At 35.2% G+C, this 15,412-nt stretch overlaps 1 protein-coding gene across 1 annotated transcript; it reads right to left on the bottom strand.

Annotated features, from left to right (window-relative positions):
* Positions 1–6,021: 6,021 nt before the first annotated feature.
* On the bottom strand, positions 6,022–14,994 carry LOC130055225 (zinc finger protein 271-like). The gene is made up of 5 exons (XM_056167109.1): positions 14,844–14,994; positions 10,959–12,407; positions 10,537–10,636; positions 9,227–9,380; positions 6,022–6,933 (listed from the first exon to the last, which is right to left on the bottom strand). The coding sequence occupies exons 1-5, from the start codon at positions 14,877–14,879 to the stop codon at positions 6,087–6,089; spliced, it is 2,586 nt and encodes an 861-aa protein (XP_056023084.1). The 5' UTR covers positions 14,880–14,994; the 3' UTR covers positions 6,022–6,086.
* Positions 14,995–15,412: the final 418 nt, after the last annotated feature.

Raw genomic sequence — 15,412 nt, 5'->3', positions numbered from 1 at the left:
AGTGGGATTCATATTTTAGTGAAGTTAGCACTTTCCTCTGTGAGCTAATTCATTATTATGCTTGTAGAAATGGATATCAAGATATAAAGAGGGATAGCCTTAGAATGCGCTACTTCATAAATATGCTAACGGTTCGGTTTGTATCCTGCCCACAAGGTTTTCCTAATAAGTGATACTACGACCTTGACCTTTGACCTTGAAAAACAATAGGCACCTTCCTCTCATCATGATGATTAAATATACCAAGTTATAATATCCTGGAGCTTATGGTTCGGTTTGTATCCTGCCCACAAGGTTTTCCTAATAAGTGATACTACGACCTTGACCTTTGACCTTGAAAAACAATAGGCATCTTCCTCTCACCATGGTGATCAAATATACCAAGTTGTAATATCCTGGAGCTTACGATTCGGTTTGTATCCTGCCCACAAGGTTTTCCTAAAAAGTGATACTACGACCTTGACTTTTGACCTTGAAAAACAATAGGCATCTTCCTCTCATCATGGTGATCAAATATACCAAGTTATAATATCCTGGAGCTTACGGTTCAGTTTGTATCCTGCCCACAAGGTTTTCCTAACAAGTGATACTACGACCTTGACCTTGAAAAACAATAAGCACCTTCCTCTCATCATGATGATCAAATATACCAAGTTATAATATCCTGGAGCTTACGGTTCGGTTTGTATCCTGCCCACAAGGTTTTCCTAAAAAGTGATACTACGACCTTGACCTTTGACCTCTGACTTTGAAACACAATAGGAACCTTCCTCTCATCATGATGATCAAATATACCAAGTTATAATATCCTGGAGCTTACGGTTCGGTTTGTATCCTGCCCACAAGGTTTTCCTAAAAAGTGATACTACGACCTTGACCTTTGACCTTGAAAAACAATAGGCATCTTCTTCTCATCATGGTGATCAAATATACCAAGTTATAATATCCTGGAGCTTACGGTTCGGTTTGTATCCTGCCCACAAGGTTTTCCTAATAAGTGATACTACGACCTTGACCTTTGACCTCTGACCTTGAAAAACAATAGGCATCTTCTTCTCATCATGGTGATCAAATGTACCAAGTTGTAAAGTCCTAGGGCTTATGGTTCAGTCTGTATCCTGCCCACAAGGTCCGGACAGACGGACAGACAGACGGACGGACAGAGTCATACCATAATAAATCAACGGGCGTATAAAAACGGACTATACGCAGATCAAGCTCTTGCGTATCGAATCAGTTGAGAGATGTAAACACCATATGCAGGTGATAATGGAATATTGCTACAATAATATATGGGAAGTTTACGATAGAGAAGCTGAGATCATCCCGTTTGTCATACAGTTGAGTTGTCAGTTTGCCATTAATGTCTACTTTCTTTAAAATATCTAAGTATGAAGCAGAAGTGGACGACTCTGTGGTGTCTTTTATTTCGAGCTCACATGGAATCGAATCGACATATGAATGAAAGTTATTCTTGTTGATAGACAACACGTCGTCGATATAATTATCTAAATGTCGAATTGATATAATGAAAAGGATCAGAAACCGTTCTACAACTAACGTGTTTTAAAATATCTCCTTATTCATCATCAAGTCCAAGTAGAGTGGCAGTTTGACCAGAAAACATGTGTAGATCGATTCTGTCCACCTACAATTTCGTCGACAAGTACATTCACCAAAAAATATGTAATCATCTGTTTGGTGTTTTTGTTTTTGTGATTATGAAATCAAACTTCAAGTAATAAAATATCAATGGAGCACACATTGAGCACACAGTGGAGAACCGTTTTGAGTTAGACTATTTTCCTAAGAAGAAGAAGCAAAAAAGAAAAAACAACAACAACAACAACAACCAAATAATCAAGAGTCCTTATCTGTCACCCGAGAATTAGTTAAACGTATTACTAGTCTCAAGGGTTAAAAATCGAGAAAAAGTTCCTATTCTGAAAATATCTAAGCAAAATTCTGATATTCAACAATAGTATAAAACATTATGTGTTCTTAAAGCTTCAATGCCCTCAAAAGTGTATAATTTATACTGATTAAAGACTTTTGATGATATATGAATGTATTAAACGATATCACCAATTTGGCCCTACCCTAAAGTGAAAACCCTGGGTTTGCTAAATTCACCATTTTCTTTACATTCTTTTCTGCGTTTATTAAAGATGCATTTATTTTTAAACTGTATCAATAAACTTAGAATCCTTCAAGCGATAAAGACTACAATCATTATAAAAATTTTGGTAAAGGACTACATACTCCTTTTAATATCCATTTAGTTTCAATTTATTATTAATAGCATTAAAGCAGAACATATCATTTACATATTTGGCACATATACACTCTATATACCAAGTTTGGCCCCGCCCTGGGGTCAGAACCCTTACCCCGGGGATAATAAAATTTACAATTTTGGTAGAGGCCTTCCTGCTCAACCACACTATGCATTTAGTTTTTCTTACACATGTGCGGTTGTAGAGCAGAAGATTTTTGAAAATGTGTCCATTTTTGTCCTGCCACTAAGGCCCCAGGGGTGCAGGAGTGCTAATTATTACAATTAATTTATGTCCCCCTTGTACTGTAGATGCTTCATATCAAATTTGAAAGGAATTGGAATGGTAGTTATCAAGAAGTTAAAAATGTTCTATTGTTAACGCATAACGACGGACGATAACCAATTGCAATATCACAACTGACCATTTTGGCCTCACCCTGATAACAAAACCCCTACCCCTGAGATCATCAAAATTATAATTTGGTAAAGGATTACCAGGCAGGCTTTTTCTAAATATCCATTTTGTTTCAATTTAGTACCAATAGCACTAAAAATGTTATTTTTAAAAAGTATTTTACACATTAATACTATATACCAAATTTCGCCCCGCCCTAGGGTCAAAACTCTTACACCAGGGAACTTGAAATTTTCAATTTTGGTAGAGGCTAGAGGCCTTCCTGTTCTACATCACTATGCATTTAGTTTTTCTTATACATCTTCGGTTGTAAAGGGGAATGTTTATTGAACATTTGTCAAATTTTTTGTCCCCTTAAAGGCCCCAGGAGTTCTGAAATTTACAATTTATGTCCCCTTGTCGAAAAAGCTTCATACCAAATTTGAGAAGAATTGGAATGGTAATTATCAAGAAGTTAAAAAAGTTCAATTGTTAACGTTCGACGACGGACAAAGACCAATTCTAATACATATAGGTCACCTGCGTTTACACAGATGACCTAAAAAGATGGGGGGTGGGTGGTATGATGCATGAAATATACCCCAATCCCCTAAAATGAAGAATTGAAATTTTCAAGTTTACTTTTCCTACGATGTAGAGTTTTAAAAATTAGATTGATTTGATAAAGTTACCTACTGTTAACCGACCAATAACCAGCTACTAAACAGACAAAAGTTGGCTACTAGTAGGCAGCTACTTGAAATTGGAAAAGTTAACAACAACGCTAGTAGTCCGATACATTTGTACTGCTGGCTACCAGCACTTAAAAGTGAAAAAAGTTAGCGAACAGTAGCCAGCTACTTAAAGAAATAAGGGTTATAATTACTGGGTCAGCTATACTACAAGGAATAAAGGTTATAATTACTGGGTCAGCTATACTACAAGGAATAAAGGTTAAAATTACTGGGTCAGCTATACTACAAGGAATAAAGGTTAAAATTACTGGGTCAGCTATACAAGGAATAAAGGTTAAAATTACTGGGTCAGCTATATTACAATGAATAAAGGTTAAAATTACTGGGTCAGCTACACTACAAAGAATAAAGGTTATAAGTACTGGGTCAGCTATACTACAAGGAATAAAGGTTAAAATTACTGGGTCAGCTACAAGAAATAAAAGTTTTTAATACTCGAAGTTAACCCTCTTCCACTATGTAGTTTTCTTGGACTGTGCATGTAAGTTAATATAATCCGTCGAAATATAAAAAATAATCTAAATATTTTTCAAAATAGATCTCTTGCTGTGATTGTTAGCTGTATATTGTTTAACGTGCCACGTGAAAATTTTTCACTCATATGGAGACACCATTGCCGGTGAAGGGCTGCAAAATTTAGGTCTATGCTCAGCGCTTCTGGCCTTTGAACAAGGAGGGATCTTTAATGTGTCACATCTGTTGTGACATGGGGCCTCGGTTTTTGCTGTCTCATCCGAGGGGCCGCCCCATTTAGTAGATTCTTAAATGTATGACAAGCAAGGGGTACTGAGGACCTATTCTAACCCGGATTCTTTCTGGACCTCATGCTGTGGCCTTCAACTCGACATTCAGATATATCGACGTTTATGTTTAAACAATATTTTTCATTCATACGTCAATTAGATATATCCCTGTGAACCCGAGATAAGACACCATTGAGTCCTCCACATCTGCTTCATACTCAGATATTTTAACAGCAAACTAACAGCTCAACTTTATTACAAATGGATGAATTCAATTTCTCCATCGTCAATTTCCCTTATTTATGTAGCAATACTTCATATCACCTATATGGTATATAATAGAAAATAATTATTTGAACAATTAAACTACAATTTAGCATATTTTTACAAAATGTGGGAATTATAGACAATTACCAAATGCTACCGGTTAACGTTATTATGACGTCATAAAGGACTTGTTTAATTGACGTCATAACGAAGACGTTGCTAAACAATTTTTGTATACATGTATTTGAACTGCTTGATGAACCATGTAGACATGGAGAAAGCGCTAGCAGTAAATGATTGTCTTTTATGAAATGTGTCATTCGGATTTTTAATATTTATTTACAACTGTGCTGAATCAACTTCTAATATATATATATATATATATATATATATATATATATATATATACAGTATATATATATATATATATATATATATATATATATATATATATATATATCATCTAATTCGATACGCAAGGACTTGTTCTGCGTATGATCAGTTTTTTAATTGAAGCAAGCTACAAATAAGTTGATGTTAGAGGGGTTTCAACAATCTCATTTAAAGTCAGCATTTCGCAAATTCTATGGTCGTTATAATGATGTAGTCTGCCCATATAATTTATCATTGGGTCAATGCTGTTTGATGCGTTTCATACAGATTTTTAGGCCATTATTGGCACTGATTTTGACTACAGATTACTCCATTTGCCTGATCAAGACATGGGGCTCACGGCGGGCTTGACTGGTCGCCAGGGAACGCTTACTCCTAGACCGCTGACCCCACCTCTGGTATATCTATTGGTCCATGTTTGCCTCACTCTTTATGTTGTATTCCTTGTGGGAGTTGCGAGACTGATCACTGTTCGTTATCTTCGCCTTTCATCTAGTATACCCTACCTTCTCACCTTTATTGTCAGCAAAGCAAAAAATAAAATCCCCATGAAAATGTAGGCCTGTTTCGGAAACTGCCATGACGTCATGAAGTGACCTAATTTGTAGCTATGTAGGTAAACGATCGGCTGTATATTTCTGAGCTGTAGTAAAATAGAATTTTGTGAATGATGTAGAATAATCTTCTCAGTCATGAAATGTTGTTTGAAATATAATCACCTCAGCTTTTATATTTCAAGAAATTTTTTGACCTCGAAGGTCTTTCTGCATCATCCACCAAAACAAGACTTTAATTCTTTATTAAAGTACTAGTAAAACCCAAGTTAATACACATGACAAGGAGTGATTTTGATATCTCACTATGTCATCAATCTTCAGATATCACACTTGGGGAGATCAGCTATTTATACCATGTCCATATCAACGTGTGTAGAGTAGATTGAAAGTTGTTCGGATCAGGAGTCCCTGGGTCAGGTAGGGCTACAACATGGGTCAAAAGTTTCTTAAAACTAAAATTATATTGGAAATTCCTTCTCTTATGTACATGTACCACAGAAAAATTGTTAAAGCATTGCCATAATCTGTTTGAACCATGACTTCTAAAGAAATGGCTGGGCCAGAATGGAGGTTTTAAGTTTTACAAGGGAAAATACAACTGCTGAAGTGAATCGGGAATAAACAAGGGTATAACTTTTCTGTGTTTGTTTTATGCATTTTTAAGTATTTCAAGCAGAAGGTATGTATGATACATTTGATTCAAGTATTTTCTGTCTGTAAGTCTAAGTGAGGGAAATCAAACACCTCCTGTATCTGTTTTAAGACACTCGCAAATGCTACAGTCTGAGATGACATGGTGCCACTACCAGGATTATATGAACTCTCCTCGTGTAAGGACATAATTCTATCACCGCTTTGTTTTCTAGATTCTAGCAATGCTGGGTGTACAATAGGAAATCCATTTTCACAACATGAATTATTCTGATGAATGGGCAATCCATTTGTAGCATTTGGGTTGGAATTACTATCCTGTGTTGCAGTCACCATACTTGTATCAAGGACATTGTCTGTGATATCCTGGTGTATAGGCACCTTGTTCGAGTCTCCTGACGTATTTCCAGGGAAAGTCGGATTACCATTAACAAAGTCTGTTCTAGATATTGGTGCCTTTTTTGACAAGTCGAGAGTCTTTACTCTTCTCACAGGTGGAAGTTGACCATCAGCGCTTCCATGAAGTTTTATCATATGTCGTCGTAAATTTGTTAATCGCTTAAATCCAGACCCACACCAGCACTTGTGAGATTTCTCTTCAGTATGAACCAACAGATGTCTTTTCAGGGTGTTTTTTACCTTGAAAGATGCCTCACACTGGTCGCATTGAAAGAGCCTTGAGTCAGTGTGTTTGAAAGCAATGTGTGTCTCCAGTGTGCCTTTGGCATGAAAAGCTGCTCCACAGATTTCACACATGAAATTACGCTTGGCTTCAAAATGGAGGGCCATGTGTCGTTTAAGGTTGTTGCTCTCCAGGGAGCTGTAGTGACAGAACTCACACTGATAGGGAGATTGTTCATTGTGTTGCTTCATGTGGCGCTTGAGCGCTTGTTTTCTGAAAAAGAATGTACACTGTAATTTGGTTAGGGTAACAAGATGTTAAACAAGAGGCCCATGGGCCACATCACTCACCTGAGTCACCTTGGTCCATATCAGAAGATTTTCCATATCTATTTGCATGTAAAACCGTAGTATCTATTATGGCCCCAAACCCACTCCTGGAGGCCATGGTTTTTGCAAACTTGAATCTACACTATGTCAGAAAGCTTTCATGTAAATGTGAACTTCTTTGGCCCAATGGTTCTTGAGAAGAAGATTTTAAAAGATTTTTCCTATAAATTTGTATGTAAAACTTTGATGCCCCCCTTGAGACCCCATCCAATCTCCGGGGTTCATGATTTTAACAAACTTGAATCTGCACTATATCCAAAAAAAAAACAAAAAAAAACAAAAAACAACTTTGACCCTCTATTGTGGCCCCATCTGACAATTTAGAATCTGTACTATATCAGGAAGCTTTCATATAAATCTCAGCTTTTCTGGCTTAGTGGTTCTTGGGAAGAAGATTTTTAAAGATTTTTCCTATATATTTGTATGTAAAACTTTGACCCCCTATTGTGGCCCCATCCGACCCCCGGGGGCCATGATTTTTACAATTTAGAATCTGTACTATATCAGGAAGCTTTCATATAAATCTCAGCTTTTCTGGCTCAGTGGTTCTTGAGAAGAAGATTTTTAAAGATTTTTCTATATATTTGTATGTAAAACTTTGATCCCCTATTGTTGCCCCATCCTACCCCAGGGGGCCATGATTTTAAAAAACCTGAATCTGCACTATATCAGAAAGCTTTCATATAAATCTCAGCTTTTCTGGCTTAGTGGTTCTTGGGAAGAAGATTTTTAAAGATTTTTCCTATATATTTGTATGTAAAACTTTGACCCCCTATTGTGGCCCCATCCGACCCCCGGGGGCCATGATCTTAACAATGTAGAATCTGCACTTTGTCAGGAAGCTTTCATATAAATCTAAGCTTTTCTGGTTCAGTGGTTCTTGGGAAGAAGATTTTTCCTATATGTATGTAAAACTTTGATCCCCTATTGTTGCCCCATCCGACCCCCGGGGGCCATGATTTTATCAATTTAGAATCTGCACTACCTAATAAAGCTTATCTATAAATTTCATTTTTTCTGGCCCAGTGGTTCTTGAGAAGATGATTTTTTAATGACCCTACCCTATTTTTACCTTTTCTTGATTATCTCCCCTTGGAAGGTGGCCTGGCCCTTTATTTTAACAATTTAGAATTCCCTTTACTTAAGGATGTTTTGTGCCAACTTTGGTTGAAATTGGCCCAGTGGTTGTTGAGAAGAAGTTGAAAATGTGAAAAGTTCACAGACGGACGGACAGACGGACGGACGCCGGAATACGGGTGATCAGAAAAGCTCACTTGAGATTTCAGCTCAGGTGAGCTAAAAATTGCTTCCTGAAGTATATCTGACGAATATCTCTTATTCACCATAGGACAATTGAGTACATGATATATAAAAAACAAGGTATAGTGGCCTCCTTCTCACTCCCCACTGATCCATCATAGAAAATACTCAGTCTCATCCTGAGACTATGCTATGCAGATTAAAAGGATTTTCAGAATTCGGTTTGAGTCAATTACTAGATGCATATATGTCCAACAGAGATAAGAAATTTCTTCCACTGTCTGTTACAGCTTGAAACATGTGATAAACCCTTGAATAATTTCTTAATCTCTGTTTACCGATTTAATAAATGATGTTATTGTATGATATGGCAAGTTTCTTTCATTCCTTTTTATGAATTGGAATTAAACTCAACAAGGCTTGGAATACAATGATGACAAATATATTATTTGTATTAGCAAATAAAGTAAGGAAATTCCAAAACATTGTGGAAATCTTGTCGATTTGGCGAACTTTGTCATGTGTTAGCTTTTGAAACTATTCTTTCTTCTTACTTTAAAGTCACATACAATGTACATGCATTCTATGAAAATATCATATCTTAAATGTTTTATTGAGAGAATTTAGAAGGTTTGAACTCGATATCTTTCATTGTTAAAAAGATATATATGATTCCAGCCAGAGTATCCTTTTAAACAGAAGTACTAAGATAATACGAGACTCGATGATTTCCAAATATTTGTTATCTTTGCCTCTGCTGCAATGTTGGGTTTAGAAATCTTAAACATGACAGATCAAACTCGATTTTACTAGTTATGATCTTATTTGTGTTGACAGCAAATTTTGTAAAGTATACAGAATTGTATAAAATGAAAACATCGAGATGAACAGCATCTCCAGGACAGAGGGTCACAAACCTGCGATATCTTTTTCCACACTCTGAGCACAAATGATTTCTTTCACTTGCAGCACCTCCCTCTCCAACTTGTGTGATTTCCTGTCTGTGTTTTGATTGGTCCTTTCTAGAATGGAAGCTGTTCTCGCATTCGCTACATTGATAAGGCATCTTTTCTGAAATGTAGCGTGATCAATAATCAAAATGTAGCGTGATCAATAATCAAAATGTAGCGTGATCAATAATCAAAATGTAGCGTGCTCAATAATCAAAAGAATCTTCTGAGTCGGCTCTGGGTCTTTAGCACTGGTTCAATAGTCGCAAAATTGGTTTAAATGGTGATACACGTACATACATGTATCATCGCTACATTAAATGGTGATACATATATATACATGTATCATAATTTGCTATATTAAATCTATATGCAAGTAGGGTCTCACCGAGTTGATAAGTTTGGAACATATCAGATCAAAGGAAACATGATCCATGGGATCAATTTCCCGTAATAATGATCTATTTCCGTTTGTAACACGTAATTTAAATGACAATCAACCTACTTTATTTTTCATACAGCATAACTTCCTATGTAAAGTACAGTGAAATCATAGATACTTGACATTTTTGTTTTACGTTCATCCTTAAAAAAGTAGAATTAAGAGCGCATTTATCAAGTAATAAATTAAAAAGTGAGGAAAAAATTTAATAGCAAAATATATTGTTAAGAAATGAAATTCTTTGCACTATAAGTGTACTTTGCACCAAGTTATGAAATAGCCAAATAACAAACTTTGCTGTTGAATACACTCCTTAAATAAATTAAAAAAGAACATAAGATTGTTGACGGGTATATCAGAAAACACAGCTGGTGAAATCTACCACAACAACAATATTCCTGTCTAATTATCAGGGCTGTGTTCAAGATTATTTGGAGGCGAAAAGACAACAAAAAATATTTAGCTACTTTTCGTTCTGAAATAACGAACAGATGAAAAATGATATTGATAATTAGCTAATTTTCACGTCAAAATAATGAAAAGATGACATATTGTAAAATGGTACAAATCAGTCACCATACCTAGTCCATAGCCTAGCTGCTACGATCTTGAACGCAGCCCAGGCCCCTGGAATCAAAACTGACACCAGACTGTTTTCTCATTTCTAAATTATAGCAACTTCATGATTTACTATTTTCCCTCTCACAGAATTGAACGCCTATTTACTCACCTGTATGAACTTTATGGTGAACATTCAGAAGACTTATGTCTGAAAACTCTTTATTACAATCTGGGCAGCCATAATTACCCAAGGCAGACAACTCTTCTGTCTTACCTTTCAAATCTTGTTGCCTGTAAAATTTCTGTTCAGGACTGTGGCAATCTTCAGGACTAGGGCAATCTTCAGAACTCTGGCAATCTGCAGGACTTTGAATCTTAAACAATGAATTAAATCACTTCAAGAATATTTTTTTTGAATGAATTGGAATTTTTTTTTTTATTTTTTCATAAACCAGTAAGTATAGAATCCTAAAATCTGGAGGGAAAACTAAAAATACATTTACCATGTTTACTTTGATATATTTTTTATTAAATCACAAAAATTAGCCCCAGCAGAGAATTTTTAGCCAGCATGTTAAAACAGAAACGTACCAGTATTTAAAATGTTCATCATTTTCAGGCGACAATAATCATGATGACTCTGATTGTAATTAGCCACATGGAATCACCATACTGAGAGGCGGTGTGGAATCTTACCTCACAAGATTCACATGACATTGTGACAGAAGCATGGGACTTAATGTGTTCATCGTACAGCCGTCGATTTCCCAGGATCTTTCCACATTTCACACAGGTAAATCTGCCCTCCTCCTGCTCTGTAGGACAATCACACATCCTTACAAAATGTTCATTACAATACTTGCATGTCCACATTTTCTCTGGTAATCCTGGCTCTGAATTCATACATTCTTCTTCTCGTGCAGAATCTGTTTGATTGTTAGAAATAGTCTGTAGTCTTCGCTTGGTGCATTCACAGATATGGCCTGGCAATTCATCAGAAGTCAGCAGTTTGTGACAAATTCTACAGCTACATGGATGAGAATGATGTTCAAGCATTATGTGTTCCAAATACAGAATTTCCACGGAGAATTTACAATCACATGATGAGCATGCAGTGTGTTGATTACCGTTAACATTTCCTACTGTACTAAGCCTCCGTTTTCTATTGGTCATTTTAACTGGTAGAATCCCCTCGGGCTGGTTGGTCAGATTTCTCTCTATTCTGCCTTGTTTAACCATGTCCTTTGTCAAAGGTCTTCTCGACTTTCTTTCTGAATGAGAAGGGAGATAAATCTGTTTTAATGTTCTTTTTCTTCTCCTAAGAAGAACTGAGATATCATTTCCCCGGTTTTCAGAATGGACTGACCCAGCACTGTGATTTTCATCTGGTTCTGAATGCATCTCTTTGCTAACCACCTTTGAGCACTTTGGTGAAACATTAAATTTACAGTGAATACTAGTTTTTCCCAGGAATTTCCCTTGATCCTCATCCTCTGACTTTTGATCCATTGGTTCTTTTATCTTTTGTGAATCAGTGTTTAACATTCCTGTGTTTTGTGAACCAGTCTTTGACATCTCTGTATTTTGTGAACTAGTTTCTGATATTTCTAAGTTTTGTAAACCAGTTTCTGATATTTCTATGTTTTGTGAACCACTTTTTGACATTCCTGTGTTTTGTGAACCAGTGTTTGACATTCCTATGTTTTGTGAACCAGTTTCTGATATATCTATCTTTTGTGAACCAGTCTTTGACATTCCTATGCTTTGTGAACCAGTGTTTGATATCTCTATGTTTTGTGAACCAGTTTTCGACATTCCTATGTTTTGTGAACTAGTTTCTGATATCTCAATGTTTTGTAAACCATTTTCTGATATCTCAATGTTTTGTGAACCAGTCTCTGATATCTCTATGACTTTGGATAGTAATTCCTCCAGAAGTACACAAACAGGGCCTATAGGGTCCTCTTCCATGCCTTCTTTAAACTTGCCTGTATTGGATCTATTCCTGTACACAGTGGGGATTTGTTTTTCTGATCTAGCACACATAATTAAGCTGCATCTCTGTATTGCTAACTGTAAGAAATGTAGAGCCAGCGTCCTTTGATCTTTGGACAGTCTGATGAAAATTTTCTCTGCTTCTCTAACCTACAAAATGAATTCATATTAACTTAAAATTATGTGATTAATCATTTTGTTATTGAAAAGTTATCAACATACTCATAATGATTCAAATTATCAGAAACATTGCTAAACATGTTAAATTATCAAAATACAAGTGTTTAAAATATAAATAATTATTCAAAACTTGCCAAGCTATTTTTCTCAGATCAAATTTTCTCTGTAACATTCTCACTTCTAGTTTCATTCATAAATTTTGCCAATTCAGCCGACCGACATTTATCAGAATTACAAAAACTTGTTGTTTAGATGTTGTTGCTTAAATATTGGTGCATTGTAGTACTTGTATATTGATTTCTAAATATTGGTACATTGTAGTACTTGTATATTGATTTCTAAATATTGGTGCATTGTAGTACTTGTATATTGATTTCTAAATATTGGTACATTGTAGTACATGTATATTGATTTCTAAATATTGGTACATTGTAGTACTTGTATATTGATTTCTAAATATTGGTACATTGTAGTACTTGTATATTGATTTCTAAATATTGGTACATTGTAGTACATGTATATTGATTTCTAAATATTGGTACATTGTAGTACTTGTATATTGATTTCTAAATACTGGTACATTGCAGTACTTGTATATTGATTTCTAAATATTGGTACATTGTAGTACTTGTATATTGATTTCTAAATATTGGTACATTGTAGTACATGTATATTGATTTCTAAATACTGGTACATTGTAGTACTTGTATATTGATTTCTAAATACTGGTACATTGTAGTACTTGTATATTGATTTCTAAATATTGGTACATTGCAGTACATGTATATTGATTTCTAAATATTGGTACATTGTAGTACTTGTATATTGATTTCTAAATATTGGTACATTGTAGTACTTGTATATTGATTTCTAAATATTGGTACATTGTAGTACTTGTATATTGATTTCTAAATATTGGTACATTGTAGTACTTGTATATTGATTTCTAAATACTGGTACATTGTAGTACTTGTATATTGATTTCTAAATACTGGTACATTGCAGTACATGTATATTGATTTTCTTACAGGTTTCAGAATGTTGTAAATGTTTTTTCTTTCAAACCAAGCAATTATCAACAACAACAAAAAGTACCAAGATATGAGAAAGCTGTCTGGAATTGAAAAATGTTTGCGGTACTTTCCAAACAATTCATTTATTTTATCTCTGGGGTTGTCAATGAAGTATACTGCAGTGACAGAGACATTTTTCCAGAGCACTATGGTTATATACCGTATATACTCGCCTATAGGTCGGTTCGCCTTTAAGTCGGTTGTATATTTTGTAGCCTATTTTGGAGGGATTAGCCATTGACCCGCTTATAAGTCGGTATAACTTTTTTCAAGAATCGGTTGACAATTTCAAACCAATGCTCTAACATTTTCACCTCTGTTTCACATAATATTTTGTGAAATGCGCTGATATTTATTCATTTCATCAACAAATCAATTTCAATAATATACAGTTATACACTAAAGATGAATGAAATCATTAAAATATATAAATAATTGTACTTTTTGCATATAATCCTATAATACATAACAATAGAATGCATTGTATGAAATAATTCTTGTTATCCCTATGTAAAGCTTGCCTAAATGTTGAAAAGTCTGGTTAACTTTGTAGGGCTACTTCAGTACTTTGATCTTGAGCACAGCCCAGAAATAGCTGGCAAAGCACCTCCCCTGTATCCCCACCCCTCCTTTCTTCATCATGTATTTTTTTCCGGGTGGGGGGAGGGGGGCTACATATTTTCAGGAATGTTATACACATAATATTTAGTTATCCCCCTTTAACACACTTTTAATATTTTATAATATTCAGTCTTAATTGCCACATTAACCATCTCTAAAGATAATATTTTTTTTTTCATATTAAACTTAAGATCAATTCATAGCATTTAAGGGTTACATAATCTCTTTTAAAATAAACTCATGTAATTTCATTACAAAATGATCATTTTCATGACGAAATACTTACACCTCCCTACCAAATTCGAATTTTCTCTGTCGTAATCCTGTGTACTGAAATGACAATTCTTTACGATATAAGAAACTTTACGGATTTTTCTCTCTCGAAAGTTTGTTGTTGTCTCCTCACTATTCGGGCAGTTGAGTTGACGTACATTTTTCTCAGCGTGATACACCGTCTAGCTGGGCCAGGCCTAGTGTCTCCGAGCTACATCTTGAGACCTAAGTCCTAACCCTATACATTTTCGTTCATGCCTCTGGCCATACTAAATGTGTGGTATGAGCAGATAGTGAACTTTTCTATACATAACATACACAGTAACTGACCGACTATTACTTAAACTAGAGAACGGACAAACTTCCTCAAACTTTTGCAGGTGAAAAATAACTACATGTACCTTGACATGTGCACATTTTTAATTCATTGACAACATACCTTTACAATGAAGTCCTTCATGTCTGTTCGGTCCATGGTGCCACGAAAAATAAAATCGTTAACTGTAACGGAGTAGGACTAGTTCAGTTCGCCTGGTTGGGCAACGTTTGTGTAGACCAGGGAGCAGTTATTGTAGACGTACTGCACGGCCAATGAGGAATGGAGAGACCCTTGAGAGAGAGATTTAGAGAGAGAGAGAGAGATATTTTATTTTATGCATAGTTTTCCCTGAACAGACATAAATTCATGTATGAAATAATCTCGATGTTCGCCTGGCTGTTCTACAAGTTTAGAAGTAGTATATTTTATATTTATTCACATGATTTCTTTATAGACTTCATAAATCACATGACACTGTTAAGTCCCTCCCTTACACAAACTAAAAATTATATTTGAATTGTTTGAGTATATACATATATTTTTCCAAAGCTTTGCAAATGGTTATAATTAATGTATTCATAAGTCAAGATGACGTCTTCTCCAAGTATAAAAATAATTGCACAGTAGAGTTGAACCGTTCATGTGGTAATATTTGATAAATCTTACAAACTGTTTTCTTTTCTGTTGCA

The sequence above is a fragment of the Ostrea edulis genome, chromosome 5 (assembly GCF_947568905.1).
Source record: "Ostrea edulis chromosome 5, xbOstEdul1.1, whole genome shotgun sequence".
NCBI classification, from domain to species: domain Eukaryota; kingdom Metazoa; phylum Mollusca; class Bivalvia; order Ostreida; family Ostreidae; genus Ostrea; species Ostrea edulis.
This window is presented reverse-complemented; position numbering and strand designations above follow the sequence as displayed.

Bases quoted from the DNA above. Each gene is read 5' to 3' on its own strand.
- LOC130055225 (XM_056167109.1), bottom strand. From the start codon at position 14,879: ATGGACCGAACAGACATGAAGGACTTCATTGTAAAG. The intron at 12,408-14,843 runs GTATGTTGTCAA...TTCATTTTGTAG, and splicing joins TGAAGGACTTCATTGTAAAG to GTTAGAGAAGCAGAGAAAAT. The intron at 10,637-10,958 runs GTAAGATTCCAC...TCATTGTTTAAG, and splicing joins TGTCATGTGAATCTTGTGAG to ATTCAAAGTCCTGCAGATTG.